We start from the raw sequence: 17,852 nt of genomic DNA, 5'->3' as shown, positions 1-17,852 counted from the left end.
TCTATATCTGTTCTTTAAAAATTATAGGGCACCTGAAATTCAATGTAGAATGATAGTGGTGTTGAATGTACTATCTCTTAAAGTAATTCACTTAGGAAAATGGCACTCAAACTCTATATCTGGAATGAAATTACCCAAACTAAATGAAAACCTCTTTGCTTTTGTAATACACAAAAATATTTTTAATACATGGGAAGACTCTTCTTTAATCTTCTCCTTTATCTTAATGTATTTTGTGACAAATAAGATTAAATTAGGAAGAAATGAATGAAAGGTCTTTGATTTAAATACTAAGATAAACATTATCTACCATCATTGATTGCCTCCAGTACGACTGCTTAACATAGTACAAGCTGGGAAGAACAGTTAGTGTCTACTGCCTTAGTCTAGGTCATAAGAACTCTGACTTCAGTAGACGTGGTAGCAATGCTGTCAGAGCTATAAACTGATACTATTCCCTTGGGCAGAAAAGAGAGTGGAGATCCTGGACAGTAACCAAAAGCTCATAAGAATATTGCTTTTTGGATTAGACAGAACACTGCATATATCGAGTTGAACAAGAAATACATGAAGAAGAAAAGAAAAATAAATTTCTAAAAGAAAATGCAGATTAATTTAGCTATTGTCTGAACAAATGAGGCCATCATGTGGCAAATTAAAGACATGGCCACAGAAAGAAAAGTCATTGATTAATAGTATTGATGATAATGAAGAAAATACACACCTTCCATCATGAACTCAAAGGAAACTGGTGTGAAAGTTCAGACACAGAAATGCCTCCTAGCTTTTCTTTTTTTCATGAGGAAGTCTAGAGAAATTTTGAAGGATACTTTAGAAATTCTTTATCAATTAAGGATTCTTAGATGGAAATCACATACATTTTTTCTATCTTTAAAGTCTCATAGGTAATAATGGAAGAATGAGAGTTAGAAGGAATAATTATGTCTTCAAAGGAAAGGTTTCAAATGAGAGCCAAGTGAGCAACTAAGTCTCTGATGATTTATCAAGCCCTTCAGGAAATTGCAGGAAATGAAATTATAAACATCTGCAAAACTACATTGTTGTAAGTTTCATTGAATGTATGGTTAACAAGCTGAACCTTGAAGTATTAGCATCGTGAACTGTAATTTTCAACTCTAGCATGCATGAAGAGTAATGTGTGAGTTGTTTCTGATTTAGCAGATATGTAAATAATTCTCCTCTTTAATAACTCATCTTCTTTTACATTGAAGAATAGACAGGTACATGGAGATAAATATTCTGTGAGCTACCCAACAGAAAATCTTGGGAAGACTTAATTTAGATTAGGAATTTCTATGCTGAATTCACTTTGTGGATGGAGAAACATGTCATAATTCTATAGTGCCTTCTTCCACCTGTCCCTTGGAATGTGTGCATAAATTTTAGGGTTTACAGGGTTTTTTTTGAACAACATGGAAATTACTTACTGTTTTACATCACTGTGAAATATGTGCATGTAAAGGAATGACTGAAGAGTTTTTACAACAGAAAAGCACATCATTGATTAATCCAAAACGAAAGCTGTACAAGAGGTGATATATGTACAAGTGAAGGTAAGAAGAAATTAATATTGGGGAAATCCAAGTGTGCCTAGAACAAAAAACATGTGATGCCAATGTTAACTGAACAGCTTGTCAGAGCCCCAGTGGTAAACAGAGAGTAGATAATGCTAGTCACTTTACACCTACAGTAGCTTAACCCTTTCTAAGTTCTGCCCTGACTCTTTTTATATATTGCTGTAAACAAAGCTGACCTAACTAAGGACACTTGAAAAGTAGGAGTTACTTTGTCAGATAGATACACAGTCCTTCTCTCTCAACATTTCTTCATTTTAACATCTTACATATCATGAGCTTAATTTTTTTCTTAGATTCCACATCAATCAAGTTATTCACTTACTCCATTTTCATAAGTAATTTGAGAACCAAATCAGAATTAACATGGAAATAAAACTATTTCTATTTGTTAGATGATGTAAGGAACATGCTATTTTATCTTAGAACAATTGTTTGCTGTATTCAAAAAATGTGTTAACATATGTCTCCTTTACTAAGCAAATGAATGATATGTTGTTTCTACCCACAGACACTTAAAGCAAATCTATTAAGACACAGATGATATACACATTATATATGCAAACACAGTCTTTACTTTTAATTTATTTAAAATATCAATGACTTTAAATGTTTAGGCATTTTAAAACAGCCCCATACAATTTCTAGTATTTCCATAAAAATGTCTCTGTCTTGGTGAATACAAAGCTGCAGCTAGTGTTTACAGATCTACTTTTATGAAACATGTAGTGCAGGATCTAAGATGCTTATTTTAATAAAGCAGTCATTCAAGATGTGACTCATTTTCTCTACACTAAGGCATTGACAATGTAGGTATTTATGATAATCATGCTCATGTCCTTTTATGAAGAGATAAAAGGATATGAGGTTGTTGTTAATCTGGCCTGCTAGTGACAGCAACTCTAGAATGGGATGAACTGTGCCCTAGACTTCATTGGCCAGACCTTTGTTAACCCTGCAGAAGATGGGCTTGCTTACAGAAATTAGCTTAGGCCTGAATATTGACTTTCAGTTACATGCAGTCCTGTCCTAGACCTCTATGGCAACAGCATCAGTATACCGATCTCCTTAGTTAACAGAGTACAGCTAGAATGAAATGTCCACAGGAATAAGCATACGAAGACAAAAGGAAATGTACTCACCTTACGATAACAGGGATTGCTAAAGATAGTTGTCCTTGTGTATTCTGCTCTTTTCCTTCCTGTTTTCTACTTTTGATATCTCTACAGTCCATGGAATTCACAGCAAAGGATTTGAAGTGCCTGCTTGCTGGTCCTGTTTCTTACTTTCCACTTTCAGTTTACTGCATTAAAATAACTAGAATAAAAGATATCATCCTGTCTTAGAAATACAGAATGAATGTATGACTAAACTACATTGTTCTAGATAATTTATCTAGAAGAAAGACTGGGTACTTGACAATAACAGTTATTTAGACTGTCTATAAATACATTTACAGTGTGGCTTTTTCTGCACAAGAATTGCTAGTTGAGTGTTTTCACCCTGTATTCATAGGCAGTGTGTCATGTTTCTCCTCTCCTCCAAGCTGTCGTCATCTTTCCTTTCAATGAGTAAGTCTACAAGGTAGATTGGATTTTGAGGGAGAGGAATAGGAGGAAGAGTTATAAATGTACAAATAGACAATACATCTTGAGGAAGAGATTAACCGTGTGTCTATTAGTACTATGTATGAATGATTACAAGGATTACTCATTAACAAATGTTTCAAGGAGATCTTTAGCGTCTTGCAGAAATGAATGTTACTAGGAAGGTTGTTTTCATAGACAAGTATAGCAGCAAGAAAGAGGCAACTGGTTCAAAGGATTTACTCATAAGGAAGGACAACTGGTTCCATTAAAGCTAGATTGATGTGGAGTCAACGTCAGGGTGGAAGATTGTTGAACATCTCCCAACATGTGGGATAGTTTGGGAAGAACTTTGAGGGAATGCCTGAAGAAGAGACTAGTGGAGATCCAGAACTGATTTACAGTCTTTGTTTGGGGATGGTATGTGGTCTATGATGTTGGTGAGAAATACTCCTTCAGAATCTTTGGAGGGGAGGGAAAATGCAGGAGTTTATCTATGCTCTTGCTTTGTGTCAGGAATTATAGAAGGGCTTAGTAGTGAGGTATTTGTTGCATAAGGAACAGCAAATTGCCCTTGTAGGGGTAAGTATGCTGGACAATACTGGGCAATAGGACACTGTAGTATTCAATACCCTGATAAGAATCTGCAGTAAGAAAGGCTTTCTAGACCTAAAGCCTGTTTTTCTTCTGAGAGTTCTCTTTTGATTAGTTGTTTCAGCAGGAAGGCTATCAGACTGTTGAATTTAAGACCTCCTTGTTTCCTTTTCCTGACAGTCAGTGGCATATGCTTGGAAAGTGGTTAGGATTGCCAAGATGGTGTTGATGCCAACATTTCTCTAAAGACTTGTTCCAAAGGTAATTGGGCAAGAGGCACAAGAAATGTGTGAAAAACACTGCTAGGTTACCTTCCTCCAGAAAGGTAAGTTCTGCTTGAAACTGCTGCAGCCTCTCAAAAGAAGACGACAGAGGAAAAAAGGCCTATTACTTCAGAATAGCAACACATATATATCATCAAGTGTTTAGGGTGCTTACAGTCAAAGATGAGTGCTGACCATTCCAATGAGGAGTCAGAGCTCAGACAAGTATTTTGACATCAAGGTGAACCAAAATGTCTCGGACCCCAACTGAAAACGCAGAGCTAGGAAGTAAGATCTCTTATACTCTGTAGAAAGATGCAGTAGAATAATGGTCCTTAAAGCAGAATTATCCTAGGTCAGTCAACCCTTCCTTTGGGTCAAGCATTATAATGTAAAAGTGTATGAACAGAATATGATGAAAAACACATTTTTTGAGATGTCCCTGTCTGTCCTTTTGGCTTTGTGACTAAAAATTACCTCATGAGGTATCTGGTGGTAGCACAGTAGTATTAATATGGTTGTTGTGGTCTTCCAAAAGGAAATTCTGAAAGGAAAGCAATTGTGATCAGCAGCATAGTTATTTAAGCATTTATGGTGGATTTGGAAACAAAGATCCATTATCCTTAAAAGAAAGTGCTTACTTTCCTTATAGCCCCTTTCAACCAAAAGTGAGGTGTTTAGCAAATATTACGCAAACTTTTATGTAAATCTCAACAAAGGGGAAATACTTCTTTAGAAATGTGGAAGAAAAGGATAGGAAAAAGTAGATTGTTTTGGAAAGTTTCTACATTTGACATGAATTTCTGAAATAGATTTTAAACTATATGGTGAAAATTTTCAAAACTGATTTTCAGATGTCTGTGGTAAAACATTTACAATGCTTGCCTGATTTTCAGGAAGAGCTAAATTTTTCTGGTAAATCAAGCATCTTTGAAATGATACAGGTAGGGGAAACAATCCCATCATTACTAATCCAATCATTAGAAATTGAATCATCAAAAATTAAAAAGCCTAGTTTTAAAAATAAAAGACTAAAATCCAGAATTTAGTAAAAAAAAAAAATCAATCTAAATATGCTCTCACGAATTGTCAGACTATAATGTTAAAGAATATCTATTCCATTCTTGCAATTGCAAGTATAACTAGTTTATATTATGGTGCAGACTAATACTTTACTCATGGACAAGAACCTTATTGTATGAAGTAATACATAAATAGGAAACAAACAAATTTGCTAGTCAAATTGGTTTTCCATCTAAGACAGGAACAAAAGAAAACAGGTAAGTGATTCAAGAGTAATACAATAAGACTACATCAATCAACATCCCAGAGAGTGTTATTAGTACATTAATGAGCCTAACTGCCTATCAGTTAGTCTGTGTGTGTATAAATATCTACATGTAGATAAGACAGATCATATGTATAAATCTCAGGGAATCAGAAATTGCTATGATGGAAGTGTTGAAGACTGATTAATCAGGCCAGTTTTAAACTTAAAAACAAAACTTTACTGCATAGATATTCATTAACAATATACATTGCTAACTGTTAGTTTGTAATAATTATTAATCACTATTACCGCATATTGATAGCAGTTAGTCCTTAATAGTCATCCTAAATTAGCAACTAATACACAGTACTACTGAGCTGATGCCACATAATTAGCACCAATGGTTACAGTCCTTGAGAATCTTAGTCATCAGGGTGATAAGGTTCAAGAGCTCTTCAATGAAGGAAGCTAACACTGAAAAGGATGCCTTCCTTCCCCCTCCTCCAAGGCCCAAATCAAGATTTTCACCTTTTGAAAAATATTGCAGTCTTTAGAGAGTTTTTAGCCCTCGACCTCTGGCCCCTAGGGCTTTGGGAAACTTGCAGATACTACTTCCCAGGCTGCAGCAGATGCCTTGCCTTGCCCATCAGTTGTGGGTTTTTCTTATCTGCTGCTTCTTTTCTGTGCTATACTTGAAGTAGTCTTTCCCCAGCTCTTAAGGCTGCATCTCTTCAATGATCAGTAACTGATCATCAGTGAGGTACTTACAGTTCTGGGACCTTTGTTTTCAGCCTGCACCCATGTTTCCAAGACCCTTGCGTCATCCCAGGTTAAAACTCCACATCATAACAAGAGACATCTGGCATCAAGCTCCAGCTGACCTGCAAGTTCTCATAACAAGTTGATAACAAGCCTAATAGGCCAGGACTGACTGCCTCACAAAGGCACAGTGAGGATAAAGCTTGAGGTTTCTTTCTGGCAATAGCAAAACTATTTTTACTGAGCATGAAAATGTTTACAGGTTTACCAGACATGCATGATTAGTGTGATTTTGACATAGTTCAAAGCAAGCTAATATTAACTACACCTGGCTTAGTATGCCTCTACGTTTATGAGTGCAATAGGTCTCTGCTTTGGATATATAGTAGAGTGGTTTGAATAATGAAAACTAGTAGTGAGAAATTGGTACGTAATTACTTAGTATTTCTTGTTTTCGTAGTACTTACGAAAGCAAGGAGGAAAAGCAAAAGTATCAAGACTGACTATTGATACTGAAATAATTACAGTGACAAAAATAGCATTTTTGAAATAATTACAGTGACAATTTGGAGATAAGTACTGCCTTTAATTTACATGTTGCATGACCCACTTTGAACATTGACCAGAGAATAGTAGATGCCTTTTTCAGCCAGGAGCTGCTGATGGGTCCCTTGCTCTATGACCTTGCCATTCTGGACCACGGCAATCTTGTCAGCGTTTTGGATGGTGGACAGGCGGTGAGCTATCACGATGCAGGTGCGACCTTCTCTGGCTTTATCCAGTGCTTCCTGAACAATCTGCACAATAAACAAACCAAAAGGTGAACTATTCTGGCAGCTGTCATGAGATATACCTCAGGTGCCATCTGTGAAGTAAACTGTAATATGACAGTGAGGGAAAGGGAATATCTGTGGCTTTAGCTTCCTGTTTTAGAATTAGGCCGTGTTGGCAAAGAGTCAAGACTGTCATAGTGGATGATGCCACGATAGCTAAGAGGATGAGATGGAACCAGGCTCATCACTGAGATGCATGGTAGGAGAAAAAGAGAAAATGGTCATAAATTGTAACGGGGGAGGTTCTGACCGGATATAAGAAAAATATTCACTGCAAGGGTAATTAAGCATTGGAACAGGGACAAAAGAGAGCTTGTTAAATCTTGGAGATTTTAAAGAACGTTACTGGACACATCACTAAGCAACCTAGTTTAAATTCAGTATTGGCCCTTGTTTGAAGAGGAGGTTTGATTAGAGATCTCCAGAGGTCCCTTCCATGACTGATTAATTATATATGGGACTTAAGTCAGTAATCTTGGGTCAACTACTATCATACCAGTTCTCATGATTTTGCAGGGAGTCTCATGAGTTTTTCTTAAAGCTAGCGCTGGCAGAAAAATACTAATAAGAATCTCTTGTTTTCTTTTCTTTATTCCTTATGTTTATTAATGCAGAATAAAAGAAGAGATGAAATTTCTGTACCTAACTGGCATGTAATTAAGAAAACAAAGAATCCTGGAATTATTTGATGGTATTTTCCCCTCAAACCTTACGTTTTTATGCCTAGAATTGATCAAAACTTAGTCCATAGCGTTTGAGCTTTTCAGATTATAGTATTTGTTATAATATTTGCCTCATTAATAGTAAGTATTTTTTTAGAATCTGTGTTGATTTTTCTACATCTAGATAGTACTTCTGTTATACCAAGATTGCAACTTTGGGCTTAACAAGGAAATAAGTGTTCTGGCAATTTTTTCACTGGAAGTTTGCATATTAGCCATGAACATATAGCAAGGACTGGAGAGCAATGGGAGAAGCAAGAAAAACTACAAAAGCAAGATTTGGCAGTTTCCCATAAAAAAAGTTCTCTGGCAGCATCCTCAATCTTTTCAGCTTCTGAAGTTTGTGCCTCCTGATTCAATTTTGATAGCACTTTTCCAGTCGAAGCCTGAAGAATTCCGGGCAAAAAATGCCGCCTTCGTTGCTACTTCAATCTGCCTACTGCCATACAGATGCAAAAAACATTATGTTTTTTTGGTGAGGAAGGGTAAGACTTTTATATTTGTCTATTATTAGCATAAATATGTAATTTGCATAAAGCACCATATTTCCAGCTTTGAGCTTTAATCTGTGCGAGTGAAAACAATAATCATAATACAAACAAACATGAATTTAGATTCCGAACTCCTTGCTCACAATCAAGTTACCTTTTCGCTTTCTGTATCTAAGGCAGACGTAGCTTCATCCAGTAGCAGAATTTGGGGCTGACGTACAAGAGCTCGGGCAATAGCAATACGTTGTTTCTGACCACCAGAAAGCTGAGTTCCCTTGTCTCCTACGCGGGTATTGTATTTCTAGAAACAACATATTAAGTTCAGACTATGAATGCAAATTGATTCTGAAGTGTATTTAAGCATATTGACCCTGACACCAGCCATCCATAAACTGCATATTCTATGCCATTAGCTCTCTGAAAACAGATGACCAGAATTGCTATCTGCCACAGATCTGTAGATCTTTCACTAGGAGACTTCTTTGTAGCATCAAGCATTTCATAAATTCAAAGCAACAACCCCTCTAGGGTTGGAAGGGAATGTTATTCTCAATCAGGAGGCAGAACACCAAAGCTCAGTGAAAGTCTACAACAATACTGGGGATCAACCCTGCCCTTAAACGCTCCAAGCTAGCATCCTAACCAATCAGTTATTCTAACCCACATTTATTCATCCTGAAGAAAAAAGTACCAATGTATAAGATATATAATTTGTCCTGAAAATGATACACTATATCTAGATATAGACATAGACATTTATACACTTTATCTATATCTATACTACGGTTTTGGACAGTTATGCTTTTAATTTTGTCATGTCTTTTAAGGTGAGCCAGTCAGATCTCTGGACAAACTCATGCGTAGGTCACAGTAGTCTTTGAGGTATTATATATTTGGTTGCAAAAAGCACAAAAGTTTCATGACACCTTGTTATGTAACACAAGATTTCTCTACAAAGTTTTTGAAAGGGCAGATCTTGATAAGTCATTAGAAACTAAACATGATCTGCAAAAAGTCATGGGCTTTGGCCTTTGTGTTTTTTCAATAAATGCAAAAAGCAGCTTAACAGCCTGAAATTAAGCTGAATATAAACAACATACAACTAAACTGGCAACCTCCTTTCTTCAGGAAGTTTTGGATAGAAGTTGACATACGTTAGAAATTGATTTGTCAAAAGCACAGAAGAAAAATCTATCCAGAACTAAATAATAAAACATGATTTCTATCTTTGGAAGTTCCTGGGTCACAACTTACGCAAAGTTAGATGACAATTCAGGGGAAATGTGATTAAATGTTTAGCCTTTTGGAATGCTTATTTGTAAATATGTCTTGCTGGTCCCTGCCTGGGACTAGATTTTGTGTACAGCAGACCTTTCATCTGACCCAAGATGCTAATTCTTACATCATTATGTGTTGGTCAGAGATCTATATGAAAAACTTTCTTAGTAATTTTTGAACTGTAGAAATACTAGAAATTTAAATTCTGACTAGGCATAACTAGAATAAATGCACAAGAAACTTGTCAGTCTAGCAGAGTCTTTTACATACGCTTGAGATAAATAGGAGCTTAAAAAGAAATGTTCAACTCACTTTAAAAACCCAACCCACACTTCCAGCTCTCAGTTAGCTGTAATTGTGGATTTTCTTCCCTGATATCTTAAATGTTCAGCTCTCCATCTGACAATGGAGTCTCCCAGAGTAAAATAAGTATGGTAAACACAATTAAGAAAGGATAAGATTTAAAAATCGGTTTCAGATCTATTTGCATCTCAGGGAATTATTGTACCCCAGGAAATCACAAATGAACACAATTTTTCCCTGCCACAGTAGGTGACCTCCAGTTCTGAGTAGGAGAGAAAAGGAAGAACTTACATCTGGTAGAGACTCAATAAAGGAATGAATATTGGCTTCTTTTGCTGCATTAACAATTTCCTCATGTGGCACCTGCCGACTGTTATCTCCATATGCAATGTTTTCAGCAATAGTGCAGTCAAACAGCATTGGTTCTTGTGAGACGATACCAATCTGAGCTCTTAGCCACTGGATATTTAGTGTCTTTGCATTTTTGCCATCAAAAAGCTGAGAAACCAAACATTTTAAATTTCAGTCACATGGCTATATGTGTATTTGAGACTTACTGTAAATTCATACACAGAAGTTGTGCAATTGAAGCTCTTTCTTTCCTTAGAGATACCATATAGAAAGCTCACATAATCTCTTCCCCTCCTTCTCCTCTATGTTCCAAAATTTTCTAAGGGCTACTGTATAAATGTGAGGACAGTCCCTTCTGCTACCTCAGTCCTTTTCTTTGCTTCAAGATTTAATCAGGGGCTTGAAGACAGTGGAAGATAGGATATGCTGAGGCAACTTCAAAGAACTTTGGGTAAAGTTCTTTCATTTCTTTCTTTGGTGGAAAAACTTTCTTCTATTTTGCATATATATTCCCACTGAAGGAACAGATTGGCAGTAGTATTCCATTAAAATAAGGGAAGGATTGGGTTCATTCATTCACACACTTCTAAGCCAAGCATCCGGTCTTAAATTTAATTGTGATAGAATGCTGGACAAATTTACTTCTGGATTCCTTAAGACATCATTTGCAGCCAGTTTTCTTGATTGGCAACTCTGTCACACTTCTGCTAAGTTTGGCTACTGAGTTGCTGTCATTATCTATTAGATAAATGAGAACAGAAAAAAATTTTCTGCATCGATCAGTTTCATAATTTTACAAGTCCTATCAACTTGGACACAAATATACCGGGACATTAAGAGGGCTGTTACTTCTCCACTAGAATCACCCAGCGCAGTGCTTAGGCTCTGTGTTGGGTAACATGATCAGCTGGATAATTGAAGAACTGCCTCCTTCATAGCATGAATACTGGATGTGATTAATCTACTAATTCTACAGTTTGTGCTAGAACAGCCAATTTACAGCCAATATAGTTGTTTTTCAAAGGAAAGAGATGATAATGAACCTGATTCAAAATCCACTGAAATCAGTGGCAGCATTTCTACGTCTGCAGACATAAAGGGGGAAAAAGAGCTAGAAAGGAGAAATTGCTTTCAACTACATAGGTATTTGCCATCTCTTTTCCTTAGAATTCCAATGGATTTGCAGGCTGCTAAGGTCTGCTTCCTGTTCCTTATTTGATATGAAAAATCACTGATGAAGCTAAAGAACTCAGTTATTATGGATCCACCATACCAAATAGCACAACTTTTAGGCACAGTTACTCTCTTTACCAGACTAGCCTAGTGGTCACTGTTGTGAACAGCTGTTCTTCTGACAGTGCTTTTAAGCATACGCTCCTTTCACTCAGTTCACAGTGCAACTCAGCTTGTAAATTAGTCTATCACTTTTGCAGTTTCTATGCCAGAGGTCTGTGCTTTTCCCTTCAGTAAACCATTGTTGGTTATTTATGGATACAAGGTCAAAAACACTGATGATGAAGTTGCACTTAGTTAAACATACTTTTGGGGCACCTATGCTGCATCTTTCTACACATCAGTTTGCTACATTGCACCTGTATGGGCATTTCCAACTCAAAAAAATCTTGCCCATTACAGCTAGGCCTTATTTAAGTATTGCTTTATCTTTTGTGAGTATGTCTGCAGAGACAAGTTCTGAAATCTATCTTATTCTCACCTCATCTAATGCAAAATGTGTGGGAACTTTTTCAAACAAAATCTCTAAGCGCATTTACATCAAAGAGAAAATGGCAATAAACAATACCATTATGCGAAAAAAAATATGTAAAGTTGCTGAATAAGTAGTGTGGGAAACCCAAGATGTATTTAAAACCAAAATTACTGAAAGTATTTGCAATCTATCGCTTGGTAAGTGGGCATACTCTGAAAGATGTTTCTGACAAGTAAAAATTATGATAAAAATTATTTTTGTCAATGTTCACTGTTTTAGGAAAGAACATAGATGGCAAATTCTATTACTATATTATACAGAACTAGACATGTATACTTAATAACTTTAAAAGTGTTCTTAACAAAAAAACCTCAGGAAATTTGCTCTGAATTCAAAGCCATCATTAGGCTGTGGTTCAGGCATATTTTTACCACACAGATTTTGTTTCATTAATTCATTATAATGTGGAAAAGTGGGACTTTTTCCCTTATATCATTCATTGCATTTAAATAAGGAGCCCTGATTAGCCACTGCTTGTCTTTAACATTAAAAATATTTAAAAAATAAAACTAGAAATATCTATTATACTTTATCACATCACATAAAACCAAATGAGCACACCCTCACTTAACACGTTCTTACAAAAATACTTACCATTTCTCCATCAAGTGGATCATAAAATCTCTCAAGCAGCTGAACAACTGTGCTCTTTCCACAGCCGCTGCTACCAACAAGAGCCAGAGTTTGTCCCTTTTCTACTTTCAGATTCAAACCTTGGAGGATCTTGACCTCTGGTCGATTTAGGTAGTTAAATGCCACATCTTTGATCACTATGCTTCCCCCAAATGTTTCCTGTAATTGAAATAGTATCACTGTTACATCTTTAAGACAATTTGACAGACGATTCAAATAGAATTGCAGAAGTCTTTCTTTTTCCCCATTGCAATCAATAGAGTTTTGCATTTGCTGGAATGCTGACTTTAACTCTGTGGTCTGAATCTTTGTGAAGCTCTAGAATCAAAGTACAGCACTGAACTATTTTGATAAATGCTCATAATTCTGCTGCTTGAATTCCACACAAGTTGTACCTTAACCAGATTTTTAAAACAAATAACCTTTAGACAGTGTGGGCAAAAGCTGGACTCACAATAGAGAACCTGGTCCATGTTGTGTTTGTATAAAAGGCCGAGAATACAGTGAGGTAAGGAAGGAATCAGAAGGAGAGGAAAAATCAGTTTGAAGGAAGTGAGAAGACTACTGTCCATATTGTCAATAAATAATATCACCCATCACACATGGCTTACTTACGGGCTTCTCTCCTTCTTCGCTGTAACTATCTATTGAGGGTACTCTTTCAAACAGCAGAAACAAGTGGGCTGCTGATGTCTTGGCTTTGGCATAGTCTGGAGCAAAAGAGCTGCTTTGTCCTAATGCCATTGCACCAAATACAACAGCTGAAAACACTCTATAAAAGAAATCAGGGAAAAAAAAATCAATAGACAATGAAGAAAAGGACAATGGAAATGGGGCTGCAGTTAACTTTTTCTTTTACTTGGAAAAAAAGGGGGGCTAAATTTAGAAAGAATAAAGTAGTAACCAACTATTATTGCTTTAATTACTCATTTAGCTCCAGAAATTTGTTTTTTCCTCTTTTAATGAAGTGAGATAAATAAGCCTCCATTCCAAATTCAATGTTTTTGTTATTTATTAGCACTAATTTCTTTAATTATTAATACTGGCTAACTATATTAAGTCTCAGTTGGGGCTAGGAGGAAAGTGGTCAATGCATGGTAAAATTGTTACTCTAACCCTGTTCTACTATCGCTGTGGTTTCCTCACTATAGTTCAATGACCTCTGGGAGTTAGTGATTCATTTTTAAGGCATCAATGAAAATAAGAAATCAAGCCTGTAACAAGGTGACAATAAAGATTTAATTTGCTGTCACAGCCCTGCTGGAAAAAATTTGAAGGGTTAACAACACCAAAAAGAGGTCAAAAACTATGCTATTATTGTTTTATGGTGAATGTAGATGTATCTTTACAGGCTACATTAGAATCGTTTAAGAACCTGCTGTCCTCAGCTATTAATCACTGCCACACAACATAGGACTACTCATCGCTGAGAAATGGTAATTGACATAAGACTTCTTAGCCTGTTTTAAGGCAAAATAAAATAAATGAATGTATATTAATTTTAATCTTTTCTATTCAGAGCAATATAAACTAATTTGTTTTATTCTGCATTTGAACAGCCTACAAGGGCTCACACAGTTTCAGGTTAGACAGTCCCTTCCAAATGTAACTTAGCCACTGGAAGTTACCTCACCGAGCTAGCTAGAGATGTTCAGCTAGCAGATGGGATGCAGACACTTTCCAACATCTTCCAGTCAAAATGAGTTGTGTTAACTACCTTTAATCAGGTTGCTAACAAAAAATTGGTATGATTGGCCTTTCTTAGGGATTGAGGTCACTGATATCCATACTGGTAGAATCTCATTCTTTTCATATTTGTTTTCATAGACCTGTATTGAGCTATTGCCTCTTAAATTATAAATTATATTTCTTCTGAGTTTATATATGATCTAGAAGAATAGGACTTTGGTTATGACGGGGGCTTTTAGGTATTATGGCAAATGATTGGATAAACAGTGATTATAAACCCAAAATATAAAAGTAAGAAGCTAAAGACAAGCTATAATTTCAAAATTATTCCTTTAATTTTTGTAGAGTTTCTGCCCTTAAAAGCCTATAAAGTGCCATTAGAGACAAATAATTGTACTATTCCTAGTATAATTTCAGATTGCAATAGATACACCTTCTAAGAATACTGCAAATTAGAATCATATTTTATTTGCAGTACCTGCTTAAATTAAAAATAAAATGCTCCACCTGACTATGGGTATGTACAGTACTCTACATACTGTTCTTACATTCATGGTTCATACTTTCATTTCCCCCACAAAATTGGTTCATTTAAGTGAACAAGCTTGTTATCAGAATGTCATCTAAAATAATTTAGTTATCCTCCTCTTATAGCGAACAGCATTTACCTTATGGAATCCTGTTCTCCATTAGGCCAATTATTTAACATGTATTTTAGAGAAGATTTCAAATTTCAGTGAATAAACCTGACATAGAAATGATGAAGAGACTGATGACCTATTAAAAGATTCTTACAATATTATTATGATTCAATAAACAGGTACAACTATGTTTTGTGCAGACTATACAGAGGACCTCACAGCTACACGAACAATAAGATAGGTAAGAATAATCAAAGTGATTTAAGTAGGATACTGTTTCAACCTCTGGAAAACATAATAGTCCCAACTAAATACAAAAAAGGAAATCCAAAATCAGGCCTATCTGAATAGCTCAGACTGTGTAGTCACCTAGAGTATCCACTTTGTAATATGCTTTCATCATATTTAAGTACAGAAGAAGAATTTGCCTGTTTTCTCATAGCTTACTCAATGGATTCATGATATCTTTAGCAGTAACAAAGACCGTCGTCTGTACTGACAGAAAAAGATTGCAAAAGAGATACTTACAAAAACACATTTTTATACTCCATGTGTCCATTTACCACTAGATAGGCACCAAACCGGAAACAGCCAGCATAGGTAAAGAACATCATTGCTTGTGAAAGGGCAAAACAAAATCCAAATATATGTGCCTTCTTCACAGAATTTCTGTGAGAAAGAATGCATATTTTCATAAAAATGCGCAATCATACTTAAGTCCTTGTATGCAAAAAACAATTAATTGACTTCAGATGATACTGTTATGAATGGGAAGTATATTCATGCTTAAACTACACAACCCCTTGTCTCCTATTAGTCTGTGTCCAAGAGAAAGTTAGTTTTGTTTCCAGAATTTTATTTACTTACAAGAACAGCTTGGAATATGGGTGCAGAAGAATGTGACACCTTAGCTGCTATGTATAATTATTGTCTTACCATCTCCTAGTTTGAGTGTTAAAACACTTTACAGTTTAGTCCATGATTACTACTTTGAAGATGTAAATAACACATTTGAAATTGTACTACTGCATCACACAAGAAGAAAAAAAAAGAGCAGAACTATTAGCTCACCTTCATCAAAAGCCAAAGTTTTGTGTCATTTTTTCTTTACTTGCAATGTTATGTTAACCAAATAACAAAGATATTAAACAGTTCAATATTAAACACTTGAGAATCTTTTTCTTTTCAATTTAACTAGTCAAAATTCCCCTCTCAGATAAGATTAAGCTGGCAAGTCTGATGCAGAAATTAGATTTTGGATGATAAAACTACGCCTATAACTAAAAGCAAGGCAGAGAGAAAACGTTCTGTAACTATGAGTGATACCAGAAAAAAGAAAGAACATATTTTAATTTTATTGATGCTATTTCTAAGTCACAACTATGTGGTTTCTTCTGGAAAAAAACCCAAACCAAAACAAATAGGAAGTAGACTTACAAGTGTGGGGTTTTTTTGATTAAGAGGCTGTTGTGACTTCTCTTTTACATAGCTGATTTGTGCATTAATCCAGTATAACAGAAGGCCTAAGCTCCATTTTTATAAAATAGAAACTCTTTGCCTAATCAGTGGTTTAACATGCACTGAAACGTTAACTGAAAAACACATGTCCTATCTCTTCCAGACAAATTGACCCATAAGGCAGTAAGTTCTTATTTATACTAGAACAACATTAAGATGAAAGTCTTGGAGCAATCCCATCAATGTCAAACCTGAGAATGGTTAGGCACCGTCCTGCAAGTTGTGAGACATGGACTCAAAATCTAGCAGCCTGAGAAAAAAAGCTAAGTAATATCTTTTATGTCCTGCACTGTGCTCTAACCACTCAATTATTATGGTGGATGTATTAGCAGCATCCCTACTTGTCTCCCATCATATCTGTGTACACATGCTGTCATTTGCTTTACTTTTCTCATGGATGTCTGAAAATGAAGCATTTCATTCTAGAACAAATAAAGCTAATTGACAGTATCTTTTTAGTTTTTCACTTTAAGACTTTTTAATTTTGATTTAGTCCAGGCAGATTTATGTTCCTTTTCTTTTTTTCAGTCACAAACCAATAAGTAATTATTCAAATGTTTTCAGTTCTATTCATACTTTCAAAAACGTCTTAATGCAATATTTTATTTACATTATAAAGTTTTTAATTAAATATCTGAAACACTTTAGGTGGGAGGTTAGATTAGATGACTTCCAAAGCTCACTTAAAACTAACATATTGCCAAACCAAATGACATTGCAATAGAAGATACTGATATTATCACAGAAAATTAATTAAATCAAAGAACAAAAATGTTGGCTGGTGGTTGCATTTGTTAATAACAAATATGCAAAATATTTACATTAATTCTGACGTAATTAAATTATACATTAAATCATACACGCTAACAAAAAAAAAATCAATGTTTGTCCAAGTAAATGTTTGTAATTTATGCTATAATTTAAATACAGGGGGTTTTTTAGCTTAGTTATTTTTATTATACCTGTATGGTACATGCAAATGTTCTCTGTACATCAGCTCAAATTTTCTTTCTTGGGTCAGACTAACAACAGTTCTAATATTTTCTATGGCTTCTGTGGCAATCTGCAATAGAAACACAAAAGTTTTAATCAAAAGTTAAGATTATGTTGTGATTCCTTTTTCTAAACTAATAAAAAGATTCTGCTGGAACATAATTTTGTGGGGTTTATAATTGTTATTAAAATCATGGACCTTTGATATCAAAAGTAAGCATTTGACATTTTTCTTTTTATGACACTGAGATTTTCTGATAAGACCTCTTTAATGTCCTCCAAATAAGTAGTGAAAAACCATTAGACAGCAGTGACAATTATGGAGAAGATATCCAATAAGAAAAATGGCAATTTAGCATTTAACGTCTAGTACACTGAATTTGGGCTATAATAAGAATGTCCAGGTTACTTATGTGCCTAGAGCCTTACTTAGATCTCAGCAGTAAAAATTTGATCTGATCAATAATACCTTCTTTAAGCTTGCAGATTCTTTAGACTTGATACATACACAAAGGTACCTAGTAACTTTTGAAGGCAGTAGATGCATGCCTATGTGGGAGCAACT

General features: G+C 35.3%; 1 protein-coding gene across 4 annotated transcripts in view; it reads right to left on the bottom strand.

Annotated features, from left to right (window-relative positions):
- Positions 1-5,523: 5,523 nt before the first annotated feature.
- The window catches only part of LOC104318728 (ATP-dependent translocase ABCB1), a 61,821-nt gene continuing 49,492 nt past the window's right edge, over positions 5,524-17,852 (bottom strand). For all 4 annotated transcript variants that reach the window (XM_069775726.1, XM_069775743.1, XM_069775735.1 and 1 more), the window contains 7 exons: positions 17,257-17,357; positions 15,305-15,445; positions 13,062-13,218; positions 12,408-12,605; positions 9,986-10,192; positions 8,268-8,414; positions 5,524-6,864 (listed from right to left, as the gene is read on the bottom strand). In XM_069775726.1, the coding sequence (XP_069631827.1) occupies positions 6,658-6,864; positions 8,268-8,414; positions 9,986-10,192; positions 12,408-12,605; positions 13,062-13,218; positions 15,305-15,445; positions 17,257-17,357 (1,158 nt within the window). In that variant the 3' untranslated portion in view covers positions 5,524-6,657. The remainder of the gene's footprint in view (positions 6,865-8,267; positions 8,415-9,985; positions 10,193-12,407; positions 12,606-13,061; positions 13,219-15,304; positions 15,446-17,256; positions 17,358-17,852) is intronic.

The sequence above is a fragment of the Haliaeetus albicilla genome, chromosome 2 (assembly GCF_947461875.1).
Source record: "Haliaeetus albicilla chromosome 2, bHalAlb1.1, whole genome shotgun sequence".
Classification (NCBI taxonomy): Eukaryota; Metazoa; Chordata; class Aves; order Accipitriformes; family Accipitridae; genus Haliaeetus; species Haliaeetus albicilla.
Note: the sequence above shows the minus strand (reverse complement) of the source record. Positions and strands in the feature narration are given on the sequence as shown.